The following is a 26,659-nucleotide window of genomic DNA, read 5'->3' as shown; positions in this document are numbered from 1 at the left end:
GGTGGTGCGAGGAAGTAAGTATGGCTGTGACTGAGAAGAGATGTGCATATGAAGCGTGGCTGCAGAGGAAGGATGAGGTGTCATATGAGAGGGCTGTGCATGATGCTAAAGTGGCAGCAGATGAGAGGTGGGGTAGGTGGGTGACTGATAATTTTCAACAGAATAGGAAAATGTTTTGGAAGGAGGTGAAAAGGGAGCGAAATGGAGAGTCCGGGAAGGAAGAGCGAGTAAAAGCACAGGATGGAAGGATGTTAACTGAGATGGATGCAGTAAGAGAGAGATGGGCGGAGTATTTTGAAAGATTGTTAAATGTAGAGGAGAAAAGGGAGATTGAGATTGTGGCAGATGGAAGGGTGCAAAGAATTAATGTGTTGGGAGAGATAAATGTTCCTTTTATCACGATGGAGGAAGTGCAGGAGGCTATAAAGATGATGAAATCAGGGAAAGATGCAGGTATGGATGAGTGTGCTGTGGAATGCCTGAAAGGTGGAGGAGTGACTATTATTGAATGGTTAGTAAGAGTGTTGAATGTGTGTTTTGTGAGAGGTATGGTGCCAACTGACTGGGCAAGAGCTTGTGTGGTTCCGTTGTATCAAGGTAAGCGTGACAAGTAAGAACGTACAAGCTTTAGAGGTATAAGTCTGTTGACTGCTGTAGGTGTGGTGTATGATACAGTGCTCATTAAGAGAGTTAGAGAGGGTACAGAGGGAGTGATTGGTCATGAGCAGTGTGGTTTTAGGAGAGGGAGGGGATGCATGGATCAGGTGTTTGTTGTGAGACAGGTGTGTGAAAAGTATTTAGCGAAAGGTAAGGATGTGTTTGGGGCACTCGTGGATTTAGAGAAAGCATATGGCAAAATTGATGGGGAGGCTTAGTAGACTGTTTTAAGACTGTATTGACTTGATGGTAGGTTGCTAAAAGAAGTGAAAAATTTTTATGTAAATAGCAGAGCATGTGTAAGAGTGGGAAATACTGTGAGTGATTGGTTTCCTGTGAGGGTGGGGCTGCGGTGTGATGTCACCTTGGTTGTTTAACATTCATATGGATGGTGCTGTAAGGGAGGTGAATGCCAGAGTGTTAGGTGGAGGTCTGAGTCTGGTGAATGCTAATGGCAGCAAGTGGAATCTGAATCAGGTGCCGTTTGCAGATGATACTCCACTGGTGGCTGATTCAGAGGAGAGATTGAGACAGTTGGTAAATGAGTTTGGAAGGGTGTGTGAAAGGAGGACTTTGAGTGTAAATGAGAATAACAGCAAGGTAACGAAGTGCACGAGGTTGGTAGATGGTAGGAGGATGAATATAGTTTTGAATGGTCAGTTGCTTGAGGAGGTAGAGTGTTTTAAGTACTGAGGGTCACATATTGCTGTGGATGGAAAAATAGATGCAGAAGTGAAGTTTAGAATGAATGAAGTAGGAAAGGCACTGGGAGGAATGAAAAAGTGTTTAGATGTCATTCGCTTAGAATGAATATAATGAGAAGGCTGTATCAGGGTGTAGTGGTATTGACTCCATTATATGGGGGTGAAACATGGAATATGGGTGAAGCAGAGAGGAAGAGTTTGAATGTAATGGAGATGAGGTGTCTGAGGAGTATGTGTGGAGTGACGCGTATGGATTGAGTGAGAAATGATGAAGTGCGAAGGAGAGCTGGAGTTGTGCGGGAGATGGCTGACTGAGTTGAGCAGAGGGTGTTGCGATAGTTTGGGCATATGGAGAGAATGGATGATGAGCGACTGATGAAAAGGACAACTGGATCAAATATGAGAGGTGTAAGGCTGAGAGGAAGACCATGAATAGGATGGATGGACAGTGTGAAGAGAGCATTGGATGCGAGAGGGATGTCTGTTGAGCAAGCAAGAGTGGCTGCGTGTGATGGAAATGATTGGAGAGAAATTGTGAATTAACAAATGATGACGCAGCCCTGAGGGGATATTCGGCCGCATTTGGTCTGATCAGCTGATCAGGTCAGGTGCGGGTGTAAGGGGATGGGTCCATTATGATGTGGCAGGGGTAAACCAGCTCTGCTGTCAGGCCCTGCTGCGGATGTCGCTGACTACACTGCGCAGTTGACCCTTGTGCGGTGTGGTGAGATGAAGATCTGTCCCTTCTCTCCTTGGGGCTAAGATCCAAATGTGTTTGAGTGGATGAGTAAATTGGGAGTGTGTTGTCCTGTCTCAGCTACCTCCCTTTCTTGGGGGAAGCAGCCTAGGTATATAGATATAGAGAGACAGGAATGAAATGGATCTGGACGGCGTGTGGAATGTATACAGGGACTGCTTAGTTAGGAATGTTAAAGCAGTGTGTGGTGTGGCAAGGGTAAGAAGAAAGGTACAGCATGGTGGGATGAAAAGGTTAAGGCAGCAGTGGAAAAAAAGAGGAAGAAGTGGCTAGAGTGGATAACAGCACAGGGGCTCAGTTGAAATAAGAAATGAATATACTGAGTTCAAGAAGCACATAAAGAGACTAGTGATGAGGAAATGGAAGGGGGTAAATGATGATCTTGGAAGAAAAATGAATGCAAATTACTCTGATAACAGGACGTTATTCTGGAAAGTGGTGAAGAAATGTAGAAGTGACCATGGAGAGAAATGTGAAAGTGCAAAGGATGTAAGTGGGAGATTATTAACCCATGGGGATGAGGTAGGGACCAGATGGAAAGAATATTTTGAAAGTCTGATGAATGGGAATGGAGAGAGTAAAGCAACTGTTAACATGACTGGTTTTGGGTGTGTACAGAGAAGGAATGCAGTCCCAAGAAACATGACACTTGAAGAGGTGAAGAATGCCATGAAGCTGCAGAAAAATGGGAAAGCAGCTGGAGTTGACGAAGGGTCTGCAGAGATGCTTATGTGCAGTGGAGAAAGCGGATTGAGGTGCTTGTTGGAGATACGTAAGAAGGCATGGATGAGTGAAACTGTGCCAGTAGAGTGGAAAAAGGCAGTGATTGTAGCCCAGTACAAAAATAAAGGTGGGCGAAGTGAGTGCAAGAATTATCGTGGCATAAGTCTATTGAGTGTGGTAGGGAAGGTATACGGAAGAATTATTAGAGAGAAAGTAAAGGAGAGATCAGAAGTCCTAGTGAGTGACGAACAGGGTAGCTTTAGGAGTGGCAGAGGATGTGTGGATCAAGTATCTCCATTGAGACAGATAGTGGAGAAGGTGTGTGAGAAGGACTATATGGTGTTTATGGTATTTATGGATCTGGAAAAAGCATACAACAAAGTAGACACAGAAGGATTGTGGAAAGTTTTGCACATATATGATTTAGATGATAAGCTACTAGGTGCCGTCAAGAGTTTTTATGATGGTAGTGGGTCATGTGTATGGGTAAATGGGCATCTAAGTGACTGGTTCATGATCACTTTAGGTGTGTGACAAGGTTGTGTGATGTCCCCATGGTTGTTCTATATATATGGATCAGGTGATGAGAGAAGTAAAAACATTAGTAATGGAGAGAGGGATGGCACTGGTAATGAATGGTGACGGATAGAATATCTCAAATTTGTTGTAATGTATGCTGATGATGCAGCGCTACTTGCAAATACTGGACAAAAGCTTGGTAGACTAGTGCAGAGTTTTGCAGATGTCTGCGAGCATCATGCTTTGAGAGTAATTGTAGAAAATTATAAAGTGGTGGTTACTGAGAGAGAAGGTGACTCCATGTGTGATGCTACAGTGAATGAAGGGAGACTGGAATCGGTGGGAGAGTTCAAATACCTGGGTACAGTGACAGAAAAGTGAAGATAATGTGCAAAAAAAGTGGAAAGTAGAGTGACACAAGGGAGGAAAGTAGCTTGTGCTATGATGGCCTTGATAAAAAACAGAGGCTTGAGTGTTGAAGCTGGGTGAGGGTTACATGAAGGAGTGCTGGTGCCAACTTTAACATATGGATGTGAGACTATGGTGTGGCATGAAAATGAAAAGTCAAGAGCTAGAGCAGTGAAGATGGGGCTGCTGTGGAATGTATGTGGAATACAGAGGGTAGATAAGATATAGAATAATGTGATTCGTGAATGATGCAGAGTGAGGAAGTCTGTGGATACCAGAATTGACGAGTGTACTGAGATGGTTTGGTCTTGTGGAGAGAATGGATGACAACAGAGTGGCAAAAAAGTATAACTGAGCAAATTTGAAGGAGGGAGGAGGCGAGGCAGGCCAAGAAGATGATGGATGGACATGGTGGATGAGTGAGTAAGGATGAGAGGTATGGAAGTTGGTGAGGCTAAGGGACTGACAAGAGACTGGGATGGCTGGATGAGTTTTGTGCAAAGAAGCACATAACCAGGGATTTGGCACCCCTTTTTAACATGACAGCATTCGGACTGACTCTATCAGATAGGTATATGTCAAGCTACAGAATGTGGTGAAATTTATTTTGGCCTATCTGACAGAGCCAGGATTCCATGGGCTTGATGCTGAGGCCCATTGAACTGGACAAACTTTGGCAGTCTGGACGCTGCTACTCCTCACCATGCCCTATGATGGGAAAGGAGGTCCAGATGATGATGATGATGACGATGAATTTGTCAAAACTTCGAACACGTGGACAAAAGCATTTCAAATTTTAATGGCTGCGCTGTATCGTTTCACTATAAAATCACTTACAAGGTACTGATGCAACATAATTACACAGAGCTGCCACGTGAGTGAAAAAATGTTGCACCTGACCACCAAAAGTTAACATTTAATCATTTTTCTACCATTTATTATTAGTTATGCACTGACAATGGTCTCTATGAGTACTTATCTTTGGGTTTATAAAACTGTAACTATTGAGAGAAACTTCATAACGAGTATCAATTTCACTTTTGTTAGTGTGCAGTGCACTGCAATGTCACTCACCACTGTCTCCTTATTCACCATTACACTAATTTCATATTTCCACAGATACTCAACCAGAATATTTACGCATTTACAATTTTTTCTGACACTTCAAGGTGTTTGGCAGTTTGGCATGCATGGAGGTGCTCTTCCATACAAATGCTGACCTTGCAATTGGGATACATAGTCATATGTTTTACCCAATTTCCCCCTGTCACTTTCACCTCAACCTGTCTGAAGCTGCTGTCAGAGGTTTAACTGGGTCGTAAGTGTTGCCACTTGGGTGGCTGCGCACACCTCCCACCCAAATGGATCGTAGAGGAATGGAAATAATTTGGAGAAACAGGGCATCCTCACTCTATGAAGGCCAGTGGGTGACTTAGTGGTGCAACACCTCCAGGAAGCCTGAGAGGTCCCACATGACCCACTCACTGAACATAAACAAAATTTAGGTAGGAATAATTAAGCATTAAAAATAAAAAAATTCCTGTGGTCCACTGTATGGACAACTGTAGTCACCTTCACAATCCTTCCAGAAGGATTGTCGCAGTGTAAGGTTTAACGTTAGGATAATCCGCTTCACTCGCCCAAGTAGCATTCTGTGGGCAATAAACCCGAAACAACCCTCATATGTAAAGACTTATGAGCTTCATCCAGTTAAAGGGCCTATCACTCTAGACTACCAAGAATCATTTGGCTATTATATGGTTACCACCCAATGTATTACCTGAAAATGGCTTCCTGGATTAGGGGAAACCATATGTTTTGTAACTCAGTGCAGAGTCATCTGACGACAGCACTACACTGTCAAGTGTAGTGCTGTCGTCTACCATTAACAGCAAAGTATTAAAATCTCTAATTCAATGGAGTACAACAACAAACAGGAAAAATAATGTGTCATCTTTACCAGGAAGTGCTTCTTGAAGGCTTGTGGAGATGACAGGGCATCTTTGAGTCGTGTCATGGGTGTGTCCTGGGTTCCCGCATCCCGAGTTTCATCATGGGCATGAGGGTCATTGCCCATGCCACAAACTAGGGAAATGACAGTGTGGAGTTGCGCACTGTTGCTGCTGCCTTCACCTGGCATCAATCCACACAGATGACCCAACTCCTGCAGCTGTAAGGTTGTTGAGTTAGTGCAGATTTCTGTTAAATCATTCACAACTAATTAATGAACCATTTTTCCCATCTGCCTGTGGGGTAAGTCTGGGTCCAGAAAGCAAGAAAAAGAAAAAACATAACAATGGGAGAAGTAAACAACATGCCCAATGAAATGGGCCACACACTCATTCACTGCAGAATAATGAAGTATTTTTAAGTCTAATAACTTTAAGCTAGGACTAAGCATACATACTGTACAATACAGTGCTATGAGGGATGATTTAGCTCTGTGTCTGAGGCTCGGGTAAATGATTTTTGTTAAGAATACACTAGAATTCCATTGCAGTGCAGTAGCTACAATTATCTGGTATAATTGCTGGGCTGCACCAATACATGATCTAGCTGATTTCCAATTACCACTGAATAAAGCGGTCACTTGCTAGTATCAATGCTTAATCAGATTACCGAGTCCTGGAATCTGATTAATACATATTACAAAAAATTCTATACCTTGTTGTCATCAACATTGTCTTAATTTAATTATCACCTTGGTTTTGCTACCAACCTGCATTCTCCAACCAGCATACATATGTCTGTATGACAGTGCTTCATGCTTGCATAGGTGAGTATTTTCGCACCTGACGGCTACTTAAAGATGCACAATTTCCTAAAGCATTCCATTCCAGTCCCCGAACCCTGAGGTCCTTTCTTTGGTTTGCCAGCAAAGGGTGTCCCTTCCATGTTAAGGAATGTACAGCACTGTATCCAATTACCGTACTCTCACACACCCAACCCCTTCAGTCTACCCATGAGCATGGCCATGCCGACACTCACAATGCTAATGCTTCTACTAAACCTTCACACATTCTATTCCTCCGTGTGGCACCACACATGCATGTTGTCATTCTCATATTCATTATGCTCAATTCTAAAGAAAATTTTTCTTTCTTGCTGCCCCATACTTTGCTACAAGATGTCACTGCATGATTGTATCACTTTGCTTCATTTATAAGGGCTTCAACATGCTTGCATGCATTGGCCTTAGTCACCTACTGGCAACTCTCCACGCTGTTTGATCTCTGGCAGCCTCCCTATTCAATCCCTTATCCCTGAGATCAAATTCTATGACCTAATCCCAAGTCTTTTTCAATCTGCCTCTTGCAACCCTATCCCCCAATGTGCACATTTCTCACTTTCCACACCCAACTGCCACACTATGAGGCCCAATGTATCTCTTTCATACATACTGTTGTTTTTGTGGCCTCAGGCTCATATGAATGTGAACACAGTGGATTACAAGCTGAAGCTAACCCTAACCTGCAGTTCACCATCCTCCTTTTGAGGGACAGGGAGGGAAATGACTTACATCAGTCCCAATGTGCATTCCACTTAAGCATCTGTCCCTTCACCGTCAGTAGGGATGAGGGCTCTTTTAACATCTTTCAACCATTTCTGACTCTTGCAACTGACCTAGCTTCTACATCATCCCATGCACTAATCATATTCCCTTAGATAAACTCATCATTACAATGATGAGCCACATCTACCTAAATCTTCTCCAACACTGGCAAAATCACAGTATCTCTCTTACACATAGCACATTTATAATGACTTAAACCCTGCAATATACCTTCCACATTACTATATCTATTTATATAGCTGCTCTTCAAAAATACCACACAACACAGTTAATATCAGCCCCGTTCCAGCATACAGCACAGGGACATTGTCCACTCTCTAAAATCAAGCCTCACCCCGCTAACTACAGCCTTTGGCTTTCACATAAAAAAGCACATTAACAAGATAGTTGGAGAGACTTATAAACTCTTGACTAACATAAGAGTAGCATTTCATTATATGGACGAGGAGATGATGAAAAAATTGATAGTGGCCATGATCTGCCGCAGGTTAGAATATGCAGCGGTAGTGTGGTCGCCACACAAAAAGAAAGATATAAACAAGATTGAGAGAATACAAAGAACAGCAACCAAGTTGGTCCCCAGTCTGGCAGACCTGTCATACAGAGAGAGGCTGGAAAAGCTGGATTTGCCTTCCTTAGAGGAAAGGAGAAAGAGGGGAGACATGATTGCAGTGTTCAGGACCATGGTGGGAGTAGATAAAATTGACAAAGAAGATCTGTTTTTATGGGATAAGAGAGCAACAAGAGGACACAGAATGAAATTGAAAAAGACAAGCTGCTTGAAGGATATCAAGAACTATAGCTTTCCTTACAGAAGTATAGACTTATGGAATACCCTGGACAAAGAGATCATCTAGTCTAAAAACTTAAACGAGTTTAAAACTAAATTTGACTTATTGAGAAACAGCAATGGAAACCCACGAGCATAGCACATTCCGTGTATATCACAATTAGGTATATTAGGTAAATACATAAACATTTGGAACGACTTAGACGAAGAGGTGGTGCATGAGAAAAACATTCATGTGTGTAAAGGTAGACTTGATAAATGTGGATATGGAGAGAGGAGAACACGAGCATTGCTCAATTCCTGTGGAGTAGACTGTAGCACCAGTCGAGCAGGGCAGTACTCCCGAGGTGGATGGAAAGCTGATGACAGGGAGTGCTGGAGCTCCCGTTTCATCAGCCCTCAGGACTAGTTCCTGACCATCCCCCTTTGCTGAACTTTTTCAGTGTCTCAGTTACACAGAGAGTAGGCCAGCATGCTCTCCAGTACAAATTTCTCTATCTATCTTCACCAAACTACATGCACAGTACACACTACACTTCCTATTCAAAATTTACCAAAATGGCGTCAATTCACCTAGCCTCGGAGTCCCCAGGGGGGGGGACCATAAATGCCCCCGCCATCTGCCCCTCTCCCGGTGACGACTCGAGGTGCCTGGAACCACTGTCTGACTCTCTTCTTCTTCATTTCTGCAACATTCGCGGCCTTTCATCTAACTTTCGCTCTGTTGAGCACCACCTCTCCTCCTCTAAACCTCACCTTCTTTTTCTAACGGAGACTCAGCTGTCTGAGGCAACTGACAGCAAACCCTTTTCTGTATCCTCCTACTTTCTCTATACTCATTTCAAAGCCAAAGGTGGCTGTTGTGTATACATACGCAACGACTTATCTTGCTCTCGTGTTCCTGAACTTGATTCTTCTGAATTCTCCACTCTCTGGCTTCGGCTTTCCTGTCATTCTCTGACTAAATATATCTGTGCTGTTTACTTATCCCCTAATTCTACTGACTATCAAAAATTCTTCGACTATCTTACTTCTACGATGGAACACATTCTGTCCATTTCTCCTTTCTCTGAAATCTCCATTCTTGGAGATTTCAATGTTCACCACCACCTTTGGCTCTCCTCTCCTTTCACGGATCCACCTGGTGAACAAGCCTACATCTTTTCTATCCTTAATGACCTAGAGCAGCTTGTACAGCACCCTACCCGTATCCCTGACCGCCTTGGAGAGAGCTCCAACATACTTGACCTCTTCCTCACAACTAATCCTTCAGCTTACTCTGTTAATCTTTTCTCTCTGTTGGGCTCCTCCGATCACAACCTTATTACCTTAACCTGTCCTATCGCTCCAGTACGGCCTGCGGACCCTCCAGGGAAACGTCGTCTCTGGCATTTTGGAGCTGCGGACTGGGAGGCCCTCAGGCAGTACTTCTTTGATTTTCCCTGGAATGATTATTGCTTCCATGGCCGTGAGCCATCTGAGTGTGCCTTGCGCATTACGGAGGTTATTCTCTCGGGCATGGAAGCTTACATTCCTTTCTCATATCCTTTGACTAACGCAAGAAAGCCTTGGTTTAATCACGCTTGTTCTAATGCTGTCCGCAACAAGGAGAAGGCCTACAAAAGGTACCGGGGCCAACCCACCCCTGAATCACATAATCTTTACGTTTCTGCCCGGAATCGTGCTAAGTCTGTTCTTCGCTCTACTAAAAATAATTTCATCCATACTAAATGCTCTCAACTCTCCAACTCGAATTCTTCCCGCTCCTTCTGGCACCTTGCCAAAAATCTTTCTAACAACTTTACCTCATCATCCTTCCCTCCTCTTTTCTACTCTGATGGTTCTGTAGCTATTTCTTCTACTGATAAAGCAGATCTCTTCGCCTGAACTTTCTCCTCCAATTCCACCTTAGACGATTCCGGTGCTGTTCCTCCATCACTTCCCCCCTCTGACTTCCTCATGGCTGACATTAAAATGTCTTCAGTTGATGTATTTTCTGCCTTTACTGGCCTCAGTACTAACAAGGCATATGGGCCTGATGGGGTCCCTCCTGTTGTTCTCAAAAACTGTGCTTCTGTGCTTACACCCTGCCTAGGCAAACTATTTCGCCTTTGTCTGTCAACTTGTACCTTTCCTTCTTGCTGGAAGTTTGCTCTCATTCAGCCAGTCCCAAAGAAGGGTGACCACTCCCAACCACTCCAACTATCGTCCAATTGCTTTAACGTCCTGTATTTCAAAAGTTTTGAGTCAATTCTTAATAAAAAAATTTTAAGGCATCTTTCCTATCACAACCTTCTTTCCGATCGTCAGTATGGGTTCCGTCAGGGGCCGCTCCACTGGCGATCTTCTCACCTACCTTTCAGACTCCTGGTCATCCTCCTTTCGGGACTTTGGCGAAAGCTTTGCCATTGCACTTGACATCTCAAAGGCTTTCGATCGAGTCTGGCATAAATCTTTAATTTCCAAACTGCCCTCCTACGGTTTCTATCCTTCTATCTGTACCTTCATCGCTAGCTTCCTTTCTGGTCGTTCTATAGCTGCTGTCGTAGGCAGCCATCGTTCTTCTCCTAGATCTATCAACAGTGGTGTTCCTCAGGGCTCTGTCCTATCACCAACTCTCTTCCTTTTATTCATCAATGATCTTCTAAGCTGTACATCTAACTCTATCCACTCATACGCTGATGACTCCACCCTTCACCTTTCCATTCGGTTCCCGCATAACGCCCATCTCAACAGTTACTTCAAGAAACAAGGGATGAGGCTATGGCACACCTAATGTCTGACTTAGCTCATATCTCTGACTGGGGTAAAAATAATATGGTTGTCTTTAATGCTTCTAAGACTCCAGTTCTTACACCTATCAACCCGACAAAATCTTCCACAGGTATACCCACTAATGTTTAATAATATTCAGATTAATCCTGCATCATCCTTGAACATGCTTGGGGTTTCATTTACTCGGGACTTATCTTGGAAAGATCATATTGCATCTCTTGTAAAATCTGCTTCCAAGAGATTGGGTGTGCTAAGCCGACTCCGCTCTTTCTTTACCCCTGCACAATTGTTGACTCTATACAGGGGTTTTATCCGCCCCTGTGTGGAGTACAACTCTCATGTGTGGGGAGGCTCCCCACATACAGCTCTTCTCAATAGGGTGGAGTCAAGGCTTTTCGTCTCATTAACTCTCCTCCTCTTACTGACTCCCTTCAACCTCTGTCTCTTCGCCGCACTGTTGCATCTTTATCTCTTTTCTATCGCTACTTTAATGGTCACTGCTCCTCTGAACTGTCTGCTTGCATTCCTCCACCTCTACGACGGGCGCGTAGCACCCGTCTGGCAGCAAACTCTCATCCCTTTTCTGTCCAACTCTCTAATGCAAGAGTTAACCGTTACTCCCAGTCTTTCATTCATACAACAGGTCAGCTCTGGAACTGTCTCCCTCTGTCTGTATTTCCTCCTGCCTATGATCTCCAGTCTTTCAAACGCAGTGTGTCCAGGCATCTCAAAATGATCGGATCTTGAATTTGGCTCTCTATTGTATTTTGTTTTTCTCTTGGAGGGAACTGTTACTGCGGGCTCATGGCCTTTGGTTCCTTCTTCCTCGCATTAAAAAAAAAAAAAAAAAAAAAAAAAAAAAATACTACAAATATGTAAATACATATTTGGTCTCAAACCCATACCATCACACTTCGTATATTTTTCCATAGCACTCTATTTACTATTACTGGTCAGCTCAAAATTATCTGCATACAACAACTCCCATGCCAACACACACATGATGCACTGAGTGGAATAACCTCTCGTGCGCCAAATATAGAAAATGGAGAAAAATGCCGTTCAAGTTTGTTTACTTTCAAGATGCCATATCTCTTCAACCGATAAAGATATTCTGGCGATTTTTTTTTTTTTCAAATGTAGCTGAAAACATCTGCTTGCATGTTAGAGTATGTAAATCATTGGCATTTTGAAAGAACAATATATTAACAGCATCTTTCTCCTCTTCCCTGACAACAATGAACTGCATTTTCCCAAAAATGTGTGTTATTGCAAGCCAACTTTATGATGTATGCATGTACTTTCACAATATCCATTAATATAGCACAAAACCAGCACAAAAAAATAAAATATAGCTAAGAAAATCTGTCCGTGGTGGCCTGTGGTGCTCAAGTGGTTAATACTAGCATTCTGGGACTTCCCCCACATGGAGCTAACAACAGATGCATGTCTGAACGTGAATACATAAGAAAAACCGACTTTAACACCCGTGGAATAACTAAGCCTGATGTTGGTTTCCAAGGTTCAGGACCTGGGGAAGACAATGCTAAGCCACAACGATTTTCTGACTGGATTATTCAGGCAAAAATGGACCTAATGTCCACCTAGCAGAGTATGAACACCTTCATGTGCAGTGTGCTCAGTCAGTACCCTCTATAAAATGGGATTTTCACCCTTGTTGGGGGCATTTTTTTTACATGACTCATTATCATACTAGTAGAAGAGGGTTTGGGGAATACGTTGGTGTACTTAACTCCAAAATGGCCGCTGTGGTGGACAAGAGGTTATTCCACTCAGCGCCTCACATGAAATCCCATGACAGTACTTCAGGCACAGTGATAAACAGAAAGGGCTATGAGACACCCACCTTTAGGGTAACTCCTTTTCTCCTAGCTACCTGCTCTCACCGTTGGTCTCAAGCCTCACACATTTCTAATGATTTACCATGTATACCCTCCGCTCTTCCATTATCAACTTTCTTACTGACTTCAACACAACTTCTCTTAGCACCCTACCAAATGCCTCTTCCAAACCCATTAAAGTTAGGCAGATTTTTTTACTTTCCTTGTAACTCTGGAACTTCTTTTAACTGCCTAACTAAAAATCACACCTGTGCTACTCTTACCTGGAATAAACCAAGTTACATCTCAACAATTTTCACTGTCTCCCTAATCATGCTCTCTCATACCTTTTCAGCAGCTTTACCATCAGGTCTAACATCAGAACCCCTTTCTCCTTCCACACATTTCAAGTCACACTCTTCAATCAGTCATCTGGCACAAAGTCCTCTCTCAAAGCTGGACTGTTTAAGTCAGTTACTTGCATAGGCTATCCTAAAGCTTCCAACATTTCAGTCACTAACCCAAAGGCACCATCTACCAGGCCATTCTCAATATTTCAGTGACTAACCCAGAGTTACCAGCCATCCTGATAATCTTCCTCTACTCTTCTGCACAAATACATCTGATAAATGTACCTTATCCCTGGCATATGCATAAAGGGGTGCCGTGTGTAGGGCATGAGCATCAGTGGTGGTGGGATCCTTGTAGCGGTGCAGGACATCCACCACTTCCAGGCATGAGAGCAGACCCCAACACGCAACACCACCAGCTCCCACACCCACCTCTAGAATACGCAGCTCAGCAGCAGCATTTAGAAGAAATGTCAAGGCACGTGATGCAATCTGAAAAAGAATGGAGAGAAATGCTGAAAATGTGACAAAAACTGACAAAAATTACACAGCAACACAGTATGTAGAAATGGTTATTTTATCTATCTCTAATTACAATTATGCAGTAATCAGTGCTAATCCTGTGTGCCACGACAGGAATGCCTCCACTAAAATACAATTTAGCCCATGCAATCTAAGCTACCATTTGTCATGTCATAATCATTTTCATTACCATCATTATTATCATCATCATCATCAACATCATCATCATCATCACCATCATCATTACACCCAAAGATTCATTCCTTCTCAACGATGGGGTGGGGCAGCATCCAAAAAACATGGAAAGAGAAAATACAAAAGTGGGAGAACTACCAACAGTATGCATTGTCAAACAGGCCAGACACTGTTTCACTCATCACTCATGCCCTGAAAACCAAATGCTGAGAATGTGCAGCATAAAAAATTGGGATAAGTAGTACACACCAACACAACAGAAAGAGCAGAAACAATTTATCCATCTCCATTATTTAAAAAAAAAAAAAAAAAAAAAAAAAAAAAACTAATCAAGTCAAGTTTCTACTATTACGTTTTGGCTAACTCGAAACAATTTTATCCATACGAAGGTATAAGCGAAAAGTGTATGCTAAAACTGTTTCCACTAACCCTCTTCTAGTGCTGTCAACTCATATTTTGACACAACTGTATTTTCCACTATGTCACAATTTTCCTCCTGTGATTTAGCCATATCATCATAACAAATATACACACAGGAAAACTTTCAGTAAAAAAAAAGACATTAATTTCATTATGAAACAAACTTTCTGCTTCCATTATTCATGTAAATAGGAGCGGTGGCATGAGGCACCACATTTCCTCTTCCCTTCTCCCTTTCTCCACTCAACTATATTTTCCACTGTAACAATTTTTTTCCTGTGATTTGTACTTTTTCATCATAACAAACATACACACATGAAAACCTTCAATAGAAAATAAGGCACTGATTTCATCATGAAACAAACTTTCTGTTTCCATTATTCACGTAAATAGACAGAGGGGTGGCATGAGACTCAACGCACCGTGTTTCCTCCTCCCTCCTCCCTTTTTCCACTCCCTCCCTCCTCTTCCATCTCCTCATCCGTGCCAATATCCCCCTCTCCAGGATCGTCAATACCCTCTGAATCATTCCCATCATCAAAAATAGCACATGAATGTACAGCGCGCAACAATGGAGGACTCACGTCCTCCACCCTCCTCACACGACGCATAAACATCGACACTCATTATGGCAGTCGCTTTCCTGAGGGGAAGAGTCACTTACTCCACTCACAATTGGTGACAGTGCCACCTCGAGTACTCTCCCTATTGCACTATTGCTAAGGCCTTTTCTTTTCTGGCCTTTGGACTTCATTGGTGTTGAAGTCGGTGGCTGCAGGCACTCAGCCAGGGATCCGGACACAGGGAAAAGTTTTTGAGTAGGTCTGTCCATTATGGAGGTATGCAAGTAACTGGAGCACGACTCAGATGTGTGCAGGAGGGCTGCCAGTGGCTGCGTGAGGTAAAAATAACCCACGGAATATTCAAACAATGCCGCGAAACACTAGATCATGTATACATGTCACCTGGACTTCCTCGGGGCGTCACGTATACGTGTCACCGAGACCCGAAAGGTTAAGGTAACTGACAATATTTTTGTTAATTTAGCAATATCTGTAGTATATGTCTTAAGAATTTTCCCTTTATTATATCTCTAAGGTTAATAAAATATCAAGGTTTGCAGGGGTCCCACCCACATAATTTTTCCCATAAGGTTAGGTATTCACGGCACACAAAATCACAGTGAGCGAGGTCATGGACTGCCCATCCACTCACGCACTGTGCAAGCGAACCTCCATTCGTCAAGCACCCTAGGAAGATCCTATCTAAAAAAAATAATTTAAAAAAAAAAATAATAATAATAATAAGAGAGAGAGAGAGAGAGAGAAATTACTGGGAAACCAGATAATGGTTGAACACTGAGTGCAGCAGCTGAGTTTTTTGGAGCCCATTGTATGGTCCTACAGGATATCAAAAAGGCACAAAAACAAATCTTGCAGTATCGTAATGAATATGGGCAGACAGCCCGATGTTCTGAACAGAAAATGATGGCCAGACCCAAACATCGGATTCTGATCAGGCAATGCCAAAATGGTACCACCAGCAACAAAACATTAGTGTCATGGTAGAGGCAGCAGAGCTCAAGGATGCTGCAGTGAAGTTTGCTCAACACCTGGCCATAATCACCACAAACTACACAGGATTTACAGTATCAAGAAATTCTTCTGCTACTCTCTGGTGAGTTTATTCCCCCTAACATCTTTTGCTTTATTTCTGTCACTCATGCCTCACTCTCTCTCTCTCTCTCTCTCCTCATGCTTGGCTAGGTCTGCTTATCCTCTTTCTGTCTATCTTGCTAATCTGCCTCACCCAACCTAACTCTTCTGCCAGGCATCAGGTGTACAGTGGGTGTACAGTACATTATACAGTACAGTACAATAACATTTTACAGTACAGTAAGACCTCACTATAATGGACTACTTGGGGCCCAAAACATTCCGAAAAATGCGAAATTCTGATAAAAACGACATCCAGACCTCCCCCTGCTTATCTAGACTCTTTCCGATATATTAGACATTAGTCCGGACAGCATGAACAGTTTTAAAACTGTTTTGACTGCCATTGTGGTACTTTACTGTGTTATAACTTCACTACAATGATCTATCTATCTATTGCCAGACGCCTTAATCCTGTACGGGGTGGCCACAAACAAATCGCCTCCACGTTGCCTTGTCCCCTGCCATTTCACTGCCCTGCTCCCCAACTCACACTCCCCTCTCCCATATACCTCTCCACTCCATCCCTGCATCTCATCCTCAGCCTTCCCCTCCCTCTCCTCCCCTTCACCTAATTAACATACACTCTCCTCATCAGTCTCTCACCCTCCATCCTCTCCACATGGCCAAACCACCTCAATGTGTTCCTCCTAACACTTCCTATCACATCCACATCCACACCACAATGCTCCTTTATATCCTGACATGTCAGCCTGTCTCAACTCACATACACTCTCCTCATCAGTCTTTCACACTCCATCCTCTCCACATGGCCAAACCACCTCAATGTGTTCCTCCTAACGCTTCCTATCACATCCACATCCACACCACAACGCTCCTATATATCCTCATTTGTCAGCCTGTCTCTCCATGTGACTCCACAGGCTCCTCTTAAATAACTCATTTCCACTGTTTCACTCTTGACTTGTGTCCTTCCAACAACGTCCAAGCTTCACTTCCATACGTTAGAGTTGGTATCACAATACTGTCATGTAATAACTCTTTCACTTCCATGTTCACTTCCCTGTTTCTTATCACTGCTTTCAAGGAATCAGCAACCTTTCTTCCTTGTTGTACCCTTCCAAGCACTTCACCCTCCAAACTTCCATCCTTACTTATCACACTACCCAAGTACTTAAACGTACTCACATTTTCCATTTCCTCACCATCAAACCTCACTGTACATTCACTGACTGCACCTCTCTTAAACACCATAACTTTACTCTTCCCTACATTCACCTTTAGATTCCGTTTCTTACACATTCTTCCAAACTCATCCACCAAGCCTTGAAGCTCCCTTTCGTCTTCACTTAACAACACAGTATCATCTGCAAACAACAGTACAGGGAGTTTCCAAACACTACCTTCTCTCTCTAGGGCCACTCCAACATCCACTGCCTACCCTGTATCTCTTTTACTACCCCATCCACTGTACATCAGGTGTACAGTGGGTGTACAGTACATTATACAGTACAGTACAATAACATTTTACAGTACAGTAAGACCTCACTATAATGGACTACTTGGGGCCCAAAACATTCCGAAAAATGCGAAATTCTGATAAAAACGACATCCAGACCTCCCCCTGCTTATCTAGACTCTTTCCGATATATTAGACATTAGTCCGGACAGCATGAACAGTTTTAAAACTGTTTTGACTGCCATTGTGGTACTTTACTGTGTTATAACTTCACTACAATGATCTATCTATCTACTGCCAGACGCCTTAATCCTGTACGGGGTGGCCACAAACAAATCGCCTCCACGTTGCCTTGTCCCCTGCCATTTCACTGCCCTGCTCCCCAACTCACACTCCCCTCTCCCATATACCTCTCCACTCCATCCCTGCATCTCATCCTCAGCCTTCCCCTCCCTCTCCTCCCCTTCACCTAATTAACATACACTCTCCTCATCAGTCTCTCACCCTCCATCCTCTCCACATGGCCAAACCACCTCAATGTGTTCCTCCTAACACTTCCTATCACATCCACATCCACACCACAATGCTCCTTTATATCCTGACATGTCAGCCTGTCTCAACTCACATACACTCTCCTCATCAGTCTTTCACACTCTACCCCATCCATGTACAGATTTGGGGGAGGCGTGGCTCAATCGGTAGAGAGGTGGCCTGCCGTTCTAACGGACCCAGGTTCAAATCCCCGCTGGAGCAGGGAACAGTTTAAGGATTTGAATTTCATTAAAATCAGGCTTTACTGATCTACCAGAAGACCCGCCGACATGTCGTAAAAATACCCCCGCTAATACCAATACACCAGTCCTGTATGAGACAGCCCTAGCATGTATTCAATATGGACGGTGGGTGTTAGCGCCGAAGTGGTGACATGCAGAGGTGTATGATACGTAGGAGGACTGCTGGGCCTTGATAGCAGGCTATGAAGCCTATGCCCAGAGTCGGACACCAAAAAAAAAAAAAAAAAGATTGAACAATCATGGAGACATGACACATCCCTGTTTCAACCCATCCTTCAATGAGAAAAATTCACTCAGATCACCATCCACACGCACTGCAGCCTTCGCACCATCATACATACTCTTCACAGCATTCATCAACTTCTCATCTACTCCATATATTCTTAATACTTTCCACAATCCTTGTCTATCCACCCTGTCACATGCTTTCTCCAAATCCATGAAGGCTGCATACAACTTCTTTCCCTTCTCCAGAAACTTTTCTACTAAAGATCTAAGAATGAATACCTGATCATCACAACCTTTTCCCTTCCTAAAGCCTCCCTGTTCTTCTCCAACTAATTCCTCTGTTATTTCCCTAACTCTGTCAAAATATGGTATAATAAATTTTTTTTTTTTAAAGTGAGGAAGAAGTAACCAAAGGCTGAGCCTGCATGAATGTTCCCTCCAAGAAAGAAACAAAAACAATACAAAAGAGAGCCAAATTCAAGATCCATTCATTTCGAGATGCCTGGACACACTGCACTTGAAAGACTGGAGATCATAGGAAGTAGGAAATACAGACAGAGAGAGACAGTTCCAGAGTTGACCTGTTACATAAATGAAGGACTGACAGTAACGGTTAACTCTTGCATTAGTGGGTTGGACAGCAAAGGGATGAGAGTTTGCTCCTAGAGGGGTGCTACGCGCCTGTCATAGAGGTGGAGAGATGCATGCTGACAGTTTAGAGAAGCAGTGACCATTCAAGTAGCAAAAGAAAAGATATAAAAAGGCAACAGTGCGGCGAAGAGACAAAGGTTAAAGGGAGCCAGTAAGAGGAGGAGAGTTGATGAGACGAATAGACCTTTGACTCCACCCTACTGAGAAGAGCTGTATGTGGGGAGCCTCCCCACACATGACAGTTGTACTCTAAACAGGGGTGAATATAACCCATGTATAAAGTCAACAACTGTGCAGGAGTAAAGAAGGCACGGAGAGCACACCCAATCTCTTGGAAGCATATTTTACAAGAGATGCAATATGATCTATCCAAGATGAGTCCCATGTGAATGAAACCCCAAGCATGTTCAAGGATGATGCAGGATTGAGCTGGATATTATTAAACATTAGTGGGTACTCCTGTGGAAGATTTTGACGGGTTGATAGATGTAAAAACTGATTTTTTGATGGATTAAAAACAACAAGATTATTTTTACCCGTCAGAGATATGAGCCAAGTCAGACATTAGGTGTGCCATAGCCTCATCCCTTGTTTGTTGAAGTAACTACTGAAGATGGACGTTGCAGGAACCGAATGGAAAGGTGAAGGGTGGAATCATCAGCATATGAGTGGATAGGGTTAAATGTACAGCTTAGAAGATCATTGATGAATAAATGGAAGAGAGTTGGTGATAGGACAGAGCCCTGAGGAACACCACTGTTAATAGATCTAGGAGAAGAACGATGGCTGTCTACAGCAGCAGCCATAGAACGACCAGAAAGGAAGCTATAGATGAAGGCACAGATAGAAGGATAGAAACCGTAAGAGGACAGTTTGGAAATTAAAGATTTATGCCAGACTCGATCGAAAGCCTTTGCGATGTCAAGTGCAATGGCAAAGCTTTCCCAAAAGTCCCGAAAGGAGGATGACCAGGAATCTGAAAGGTAGGTGAGAAGATCGCCAGTGGAGCATCCCTGACAGAATCCATAGTGACGATCAGAAAGAGGGTTGTAATAGGAAAGATGCTTTAAAATTTTTCTGTTAAGAATGGACTCGAAAACTTTTGAGACACAGGATGTTAAAGCAATTGGATGATAGTAACAGGGTTGGGATCGGTCACCCTTCTTTGGGACCGGCTGAATAAGAGCAAACTTTCAGCAAGAAGGAAAGGTACAAGTAGAAAGACAAGGGCGAATAAGTTTACGTAGGCAGGGTGTAAGAACAGAAGCACAGTTCTTGAGGACAACAGGAGGGACCCCAACAAGCCAATATGCCTTGTTAGGATTGAAGCCAGTTATGGCAGAAAATATAGCAGCTGAAGAAATTTTAATGTCAGCCATGAGGAGGTCAGAGGGGGGAAGTGAGGGAAGAACAGCACTGGAACTGTATTGTACACTGATAAACATGTCTTTTATATACCTTATTGTTGTGAACATAGGTGAAGTGGTCTGGCAGTCCGGATTGCTTCTGGCTTTATCGAACTTTTTCAAATACAGTAATCACTCTAATATCCGGACGCCCAATATCCGAACATCCCCACTATCCGGACATAAGAATGTTTCATACGGTATTTTTTTCCATACTATACTTACCTCATTTCACTCTTTAATGTCCTTTATTGGTGTGAATAGGGTGTTAGGAGCTATGCATGTGCAGTAGGCAGGTGTTTTTCTGAGTTAGGCTAGGTTAGGGTCCATAAGTGCCAGTCCAGGAGCCAGTCACCAGAATGTTTATTAATGTATGAACATACTTCTAAACCCTCATTTTATGTTTCTTTTGCATTTATTTCAGTCATTTATGTGCCTTATTGGTGTGAATTGTGTCTTAAATAGGTGCTATGCATGTCCAGAGGGAGTTGTATAGGTGTTTCTCTGAGTTAGGGTCCATAAGTACAAGTCCTAAGCTGGGGCCCAATATCCGGACAGAACCAATATCCGGACCTGCCTATGGCTCTATTACGTCGGATATTGGAGTGATTACTGTATATAGGAATTTAGTCCGGTAGCTCCTCGAGTCCGATAAAAGCGAATTCCGGTCTATTGAAGTCCGTTATATCAAAGTTATACTGTACACTTATGGGGTTTATTGTGGGTTAGACCCTTTTTGGGGTGGGTTGGGGGGGATATCACATCAATTTCCGTTAGTGCGCCACCATCCATTACCCTCTTGACCATTCTACATAAATTATCGAGAGTTTATCTCAGGTAGCAAATGAGGCGATATGTTTCCTCTGGCAAAGCTTTTCTATATCCAATAGGCAATGATGAACACAATAATAATGCTAAAAGTGCAGTGTCATCTATCTATCTATCTATATACCTAGGCTGCTTCCCCCACAGAAAGGGAGGTAGCCGAGACAGGACGACACACTCCTCATTTACTCATCCATTCAAACACATTCATTCGCATTTTAGCCCCAAAGGGGAGAACGGACAGATCCTCACAGCACCACACTGCACGAGGGTCAACTGCGCAATGCAATCAGTGACATCTGCAGCAGGGCCCAACAGCAGAGCTGGTTTACCCCTGCCACATCATAACAGACCTATCCCCTTACCTGCACCTAACCTGACCAGCTGATCAGACCAAATGCGAGAGAATATCCCCTCAGGGCTGCGCCATCATTTATTCATTCACAATTTCTCTCCAACCATTTCCATCACACGCAGCCACTCTTCCTTGTTCAACAGACATCCCTCTCGCATCCAGCGCTCTCTTCACACTGTCCATCCATCCTATTCGTGGTCTTCCTCTCAGCCTTACACCTCTCACATCAGATCTAGTTATCTTTTTCACCAATCGCTCATTATCCATTCTCTCCATATGCCCAAACCACTGCAACACCTTCTGCTCAACTCTACCAGCCATCTCCCGAACAACTCCAGTTCTCCTTCACACTTCATCATTTCACACTCGATCTATACGAGTCACTCCACACATACTCCTCAAGCACCTCATCTCCATTACATTCAAACTTTTCCTCTCTGCTACACCCATATTCCAAGCTTCAGCCCCATATAATGCAGTCGGTACCACAACACCCTCATACAGCCTTCTCTTTACATCCATTCTAAGCGAACAACATCTAACAAACACTTTTTTCATTCCTCCCAGCACCTTTCCTACTTCATTTATTCTAAACTTCACTTCTGCATCTATTCTTCCATCCACAGCAACATGTGACCCTAGATATTTAAAACACTTTACCTCCTCAAGCAAACTCACCATTCAAAACTATAATCATCCCCCTACCATCTACCAACCTTGTACACTTCATCACTTTACTCTTATTCTCATTTACTTTCAATTTCTTCCTTTCACACACTCTTCCAAACTCCTCTACTAACTGTCTCAATCTCTCCTCTGAATCAGCCACCAGTGCAGTATCATCTGCAAACAGCAGCTGTTTCAGATTCCACTCTCCACGATCAACATTCACCAGACTCAGACCACCACCTAAAACTCTTGCATTCACCTCCCTTACAACACCTTCCATGTAAATATTAAACAAACAAGGCGACATCACACATCCCTGTCGCAGCCCCACTCTCACGGGAAACCAATCACTCACAGCACTTCCCACTCTTACACACGCTCTACTATTTACATAAAAACTTTTCACCCCTTTTAGTAACCTACCATCAAGTCCATACAATCTTAAAACCGTCCACAAAGCCTCCCTATCAATTCTATCATAAGCTTTCTCTAAATCCATGAATGCCCAAAACACATCCTTGCCTTTCACTAAATACTTTTCACACACTTGTCTCACAGCAAACACCTGATCTATGCATCCCCTCCCTTTCCTAAAGCCACACTGTTCATCACCAATCACTCCCTCTGTACCCTCTCTAACTCTCATAATTAACACTCTACCATAAACCTTACCTACAACACTCAACAGACTTATACCCCTAAAGCTAGTACATTCATACTTATCACCCCTGCCTTTATACAACGGGACCACACAAGCACTTGCCCAGTCAACTGGCACCATACCTTTCACAAAGCACACATTCAACACTCTTACTAACCAGTCAACAATAGTCACTCCACCACCCTTCAGGCATTCCCCAGCACACCCATCCATACCTGCAGCTTTCCCTGTTTTCATCTTTACTGCCTTCTCCACTTCCTCCTTCATGATCAAAGAATCATTCAACTCTCCCAACACATTTATTCCTTGCACCCTTCCATCCACCACAATCTCACCCACTCTTTCCTCCTCTACATTTAACAATCTTTCAAAATACTCTGCCCATCTCTTCCTTACTGCATCCATCTCAATTAACAACCTTCCATCCTCTGCTTTTACTCGTTCTTCCTTCCCAGACTCTCCCTTTCGCACCCTTTTCACCTCCTTCCAAAACATTTTCTCATTCTGTTGAAAAAATCTCTGTCAGCCGCCTACTCCACCTCTCATCTGCTGCCACTTTAGCATCACGCACAGCCCTTCTCGCCCTATTCCTCTTTTCCTTATACCTTTCATATGACATCTCATCCTTCCTCTGCAGCCACACTTCATATGCATGTCTCTTCTCAGCCACAGCCATACTTACTTCCTCGCACCACCATTCACTTCCTTTTCTTACAACACCACCCACACGTCTCACACCACACACCTCTTCTGCATGCCCCACCACAGCACTCATAAACAACTGCCATTTCTCCTCCACACTGCCATTTTCCTGATCTTTCACTGCATTCCACTCATGCAGCAAAATATTCTAGTTATGGAAAGTTCACTGACGAGTTGTGCAGTAGCATAATGTCGAAGTGTAAAATGCTGAATAGTGAACTGCTCTAGAATGATGAAAATAATACTGATATTTTGATGAAACAATTATGGTAATGGTGATGATAATGATGACACTGACAGTGCTACACTGATGATAATAATGATTATGATAATGATGATGATGATCAAAATGACAGTGATAATAATGATAATTGTTTTTCCACCATTTATGAGGGTCTGGTGGATGGATGAGACCCTTCTTCCTTCCTATCCTTGTCTCATCACATAATCAAGTCACACTCTTATAGGAGGTACCTCACACTGGCCAAACAGTCTATTGAAGTTATTCTCTTTCTATAGTTCATACACAATGTTGTGGTTCTCTACCACACCCACCTCCCATGGCTTATTCAGCTGCATGAGGAGAGCACACTGGCGCTGGAACAGATAGTTGCGAAACTCAAGAAGTGTCACCTCTTTGGACCTTATCTTGCTTTGAATGGCCGTGTCTAGGACTGGGGTCAGGTGCAATCCCTCCCACCGCTCACATGGCTGACTGAACATACCAAGCCATGGTGCAGAATCTATCAAGAAAAATTTAGTAATTAAAAAAAAAAAAAAAAAAAAAAAAAAAAAAAAAAAATCATACAGTACACTGAGTCTCTAAATTCATTTTATTTAAAGTTTTCTAATTGCTTAGCAGCTGGTATTTGAAATATATTCTTCATTTTGTTACAGATGTTACAGTAAAAAGCTGCTTTGATTTTTTTTCCCACTCTTAACCCTTGCCCTGAATCAAAGGCATGTCTCCCTTGAAGCTGTTTCACTTAAAGTAGCTTTTCACCACAATATTAATTACACCCAAGACTTTAAGGAATGACTGTAACAGCATTTCTTTAGTATTCTAATGATCTAAGATGCCATTTGCGGTGAATATCATGCTCTACTCATTGTTTCAATCCCCAATGTTTTCTGATCAAGCAACGTAATGAGGGGAGTATGTTGGTCATCTATCTTTGATAGAACATTCTGCAGTAAGGTTATCTAGTCTCCAGACTCTGCACATCACATGGTACAATAAAAGACTGGATATGCTGTTGTTTTATAAGCATCTGTGAAAAAATATCAAGTACAGTCAATTTTAAGTCATTATCTGACATCCTTTCTTGCCATTCTGTCCTTGATAAACTAAAGAAAAACTGTCTATTAGAGCACAAATTATACCAATGAAGATCTGACAATTCTTCCACTTCAAAGTAGCAACTGTATGTATTAAAAAGGAAAAAAAAAATGATACAATATCTGAGAACTCATCCTTCCTTATAATGAGTATGGCTTGCATTCATATATCTGGTACTGGGTATTTAGCCAAGGTAAAACCTTATGTACCACAAGAGGATGCACACATTCTAAAGATATGTTAGTTATATACAGGAACCGAAATTCTTCCATCTACTTATCACCTGCACGGGAATGGAAAATACGATCCTATTCTATGTGGCGCTGGAACTTTCATAACACTTTTACCTTTGCAATTTACCCTGAACATTACACCTCAATATCATCTTGCATGTTACTGATGGATAGTATATTGACATAAAAGTAAAATAAGCAACATACAAGAGAATGCTAAGGTGTAATATTAAAAAAATATGTCAGTAAGGGAGAGGTGTCTTGAAATTTTCCATGCCATAAGGAATCTATCTATCTATCTATTGCCAGACGCCTCAATCCCGTTTAGGGTGGCCACAAACAAATCGCCTCCAAGTCACTCTGTCCCCCGCCATTTCACTGCCCTGCTCCCAACTCACACCCCCCTCTCTCATATACCTCTCCATCCCATCCCTCCATCTCATCCTCGGCCTCCCCCTCCCTCTTCCTCCCTCCACCTCACTCACATACACTCTCTTCGTCAGTCTCTCACCCTCCATCCTCTCCACATGGCCAAACCACCTCAGTGTGTTCCTCATAACACTTCCTATCACATCCATATCCACACCACAATGCTCCTTTATATCCTCAATCGTCAGCCTGTCTCTCCATGTGACTCCACAGGCCATAAGGAATGCAGCCCTTTATTTAACACAAGAGCAGTAGATCCCACACACCCACTCCATCACATCAAAACCCAACCTCCACCAGAGAGAAACAAGAAAATTATTCCTGCCTCAAACTACTCTCAGCTATACCAAATGTAACCACAGGCTCCCAGTAACAAAAACATCATAAACTTAACACACCCACACTCAAATTACTCATAACACTGTCTTATACAGACAATGAAATCCTATTTTGGACACTGTAGATGAAGACAATATCAACCTCCCTATATTAACATGCATAATTATGGCAGTTTTTCATTCAGGCCTTCACCTTTTCTTAAGCTCTGCACAACAACGACATCTTTAAAATTATATTCTTTTAATCTCCAGACAATTACATTCAGTTTATGAGAGACTTTACAAACTAGAGTTGTTATATGCTGCCTTCATTAGCTCTTAACCTTTATTTTTTATTTTTTTCCCCCTACAAAACTGAAGCTTCTGGAGATACTGTAGCAATAATAAACTACAAAAGCTGTCATTGGGCTGAAGAAGCTAAACCAATGCAAACAAAGTATGATACCATTATACTAAGCACCCAACCCAGCATGCTAGCAATAATACCACACAGACAAAACTGAATATCTATTACTCCAGTGTCCAAACTTCACTCAGCAAATATGTATCAATAACATAACCTCACAGGGGGATCTCTGGTAGTGCCCCCAGGCTGTTTCCAGTTTCTTGTAAGCTGCAGGGTTCCCAAAAAGGGAACCTTGGGGAAACAAAGAAATTAA

General features: G+C 42.8%; 1 protein-coding gene across 1 annotated transcript in view; it reads right to left on the bottom strand.

Annotated features, from left to right (window-relative positions):
- The window catches only part of SIDL (SIDL trafficking protein particle complex subunit 10), a 578,423-nt gene that overhangs the window by 362,733 nt on the left and 189,031 nt on the right, over positions 1-26,659 (bottom strand). The window contains exons 8-10 of the mRNA XM_080275724.1: positions 24,217-24,404; positions 13,384-13,590; positions 5,729-5,938 (exon numbers count right to left, since the gene is read on the bottom strand). Coding sequence (XP_080131850.1) covers positions 5,729-5,938; positions 13,384-13,590; positions 24,217-24,404 — 605 coding nt within the window. The remainder of the gene's footprint in view (positions 1-5,728; positions 5,939-13,383; positions 13,591-24,216; positions 24,405-26,659) is intronic.

This window comes from Coenobita brevimanus, chromosome 62 (genome assembly GCF_032717465.1).
Source record: "Coenobita brevimanus isolate Jiangsu-jjx chromosome 62, ASM3271746v2, whole genome shotgun sequence".
NCBI classification, from domain to species: domain Eukaryota; kingdom Metazoa; phylum Arthropoda; class Malacostraca; order Decapoda; family Coenobitidae; genus Coenobita; species Coenobita brevimanus.
This window is presented reverse-complemented; position numbering and strand designations above follow the sequence as displayed.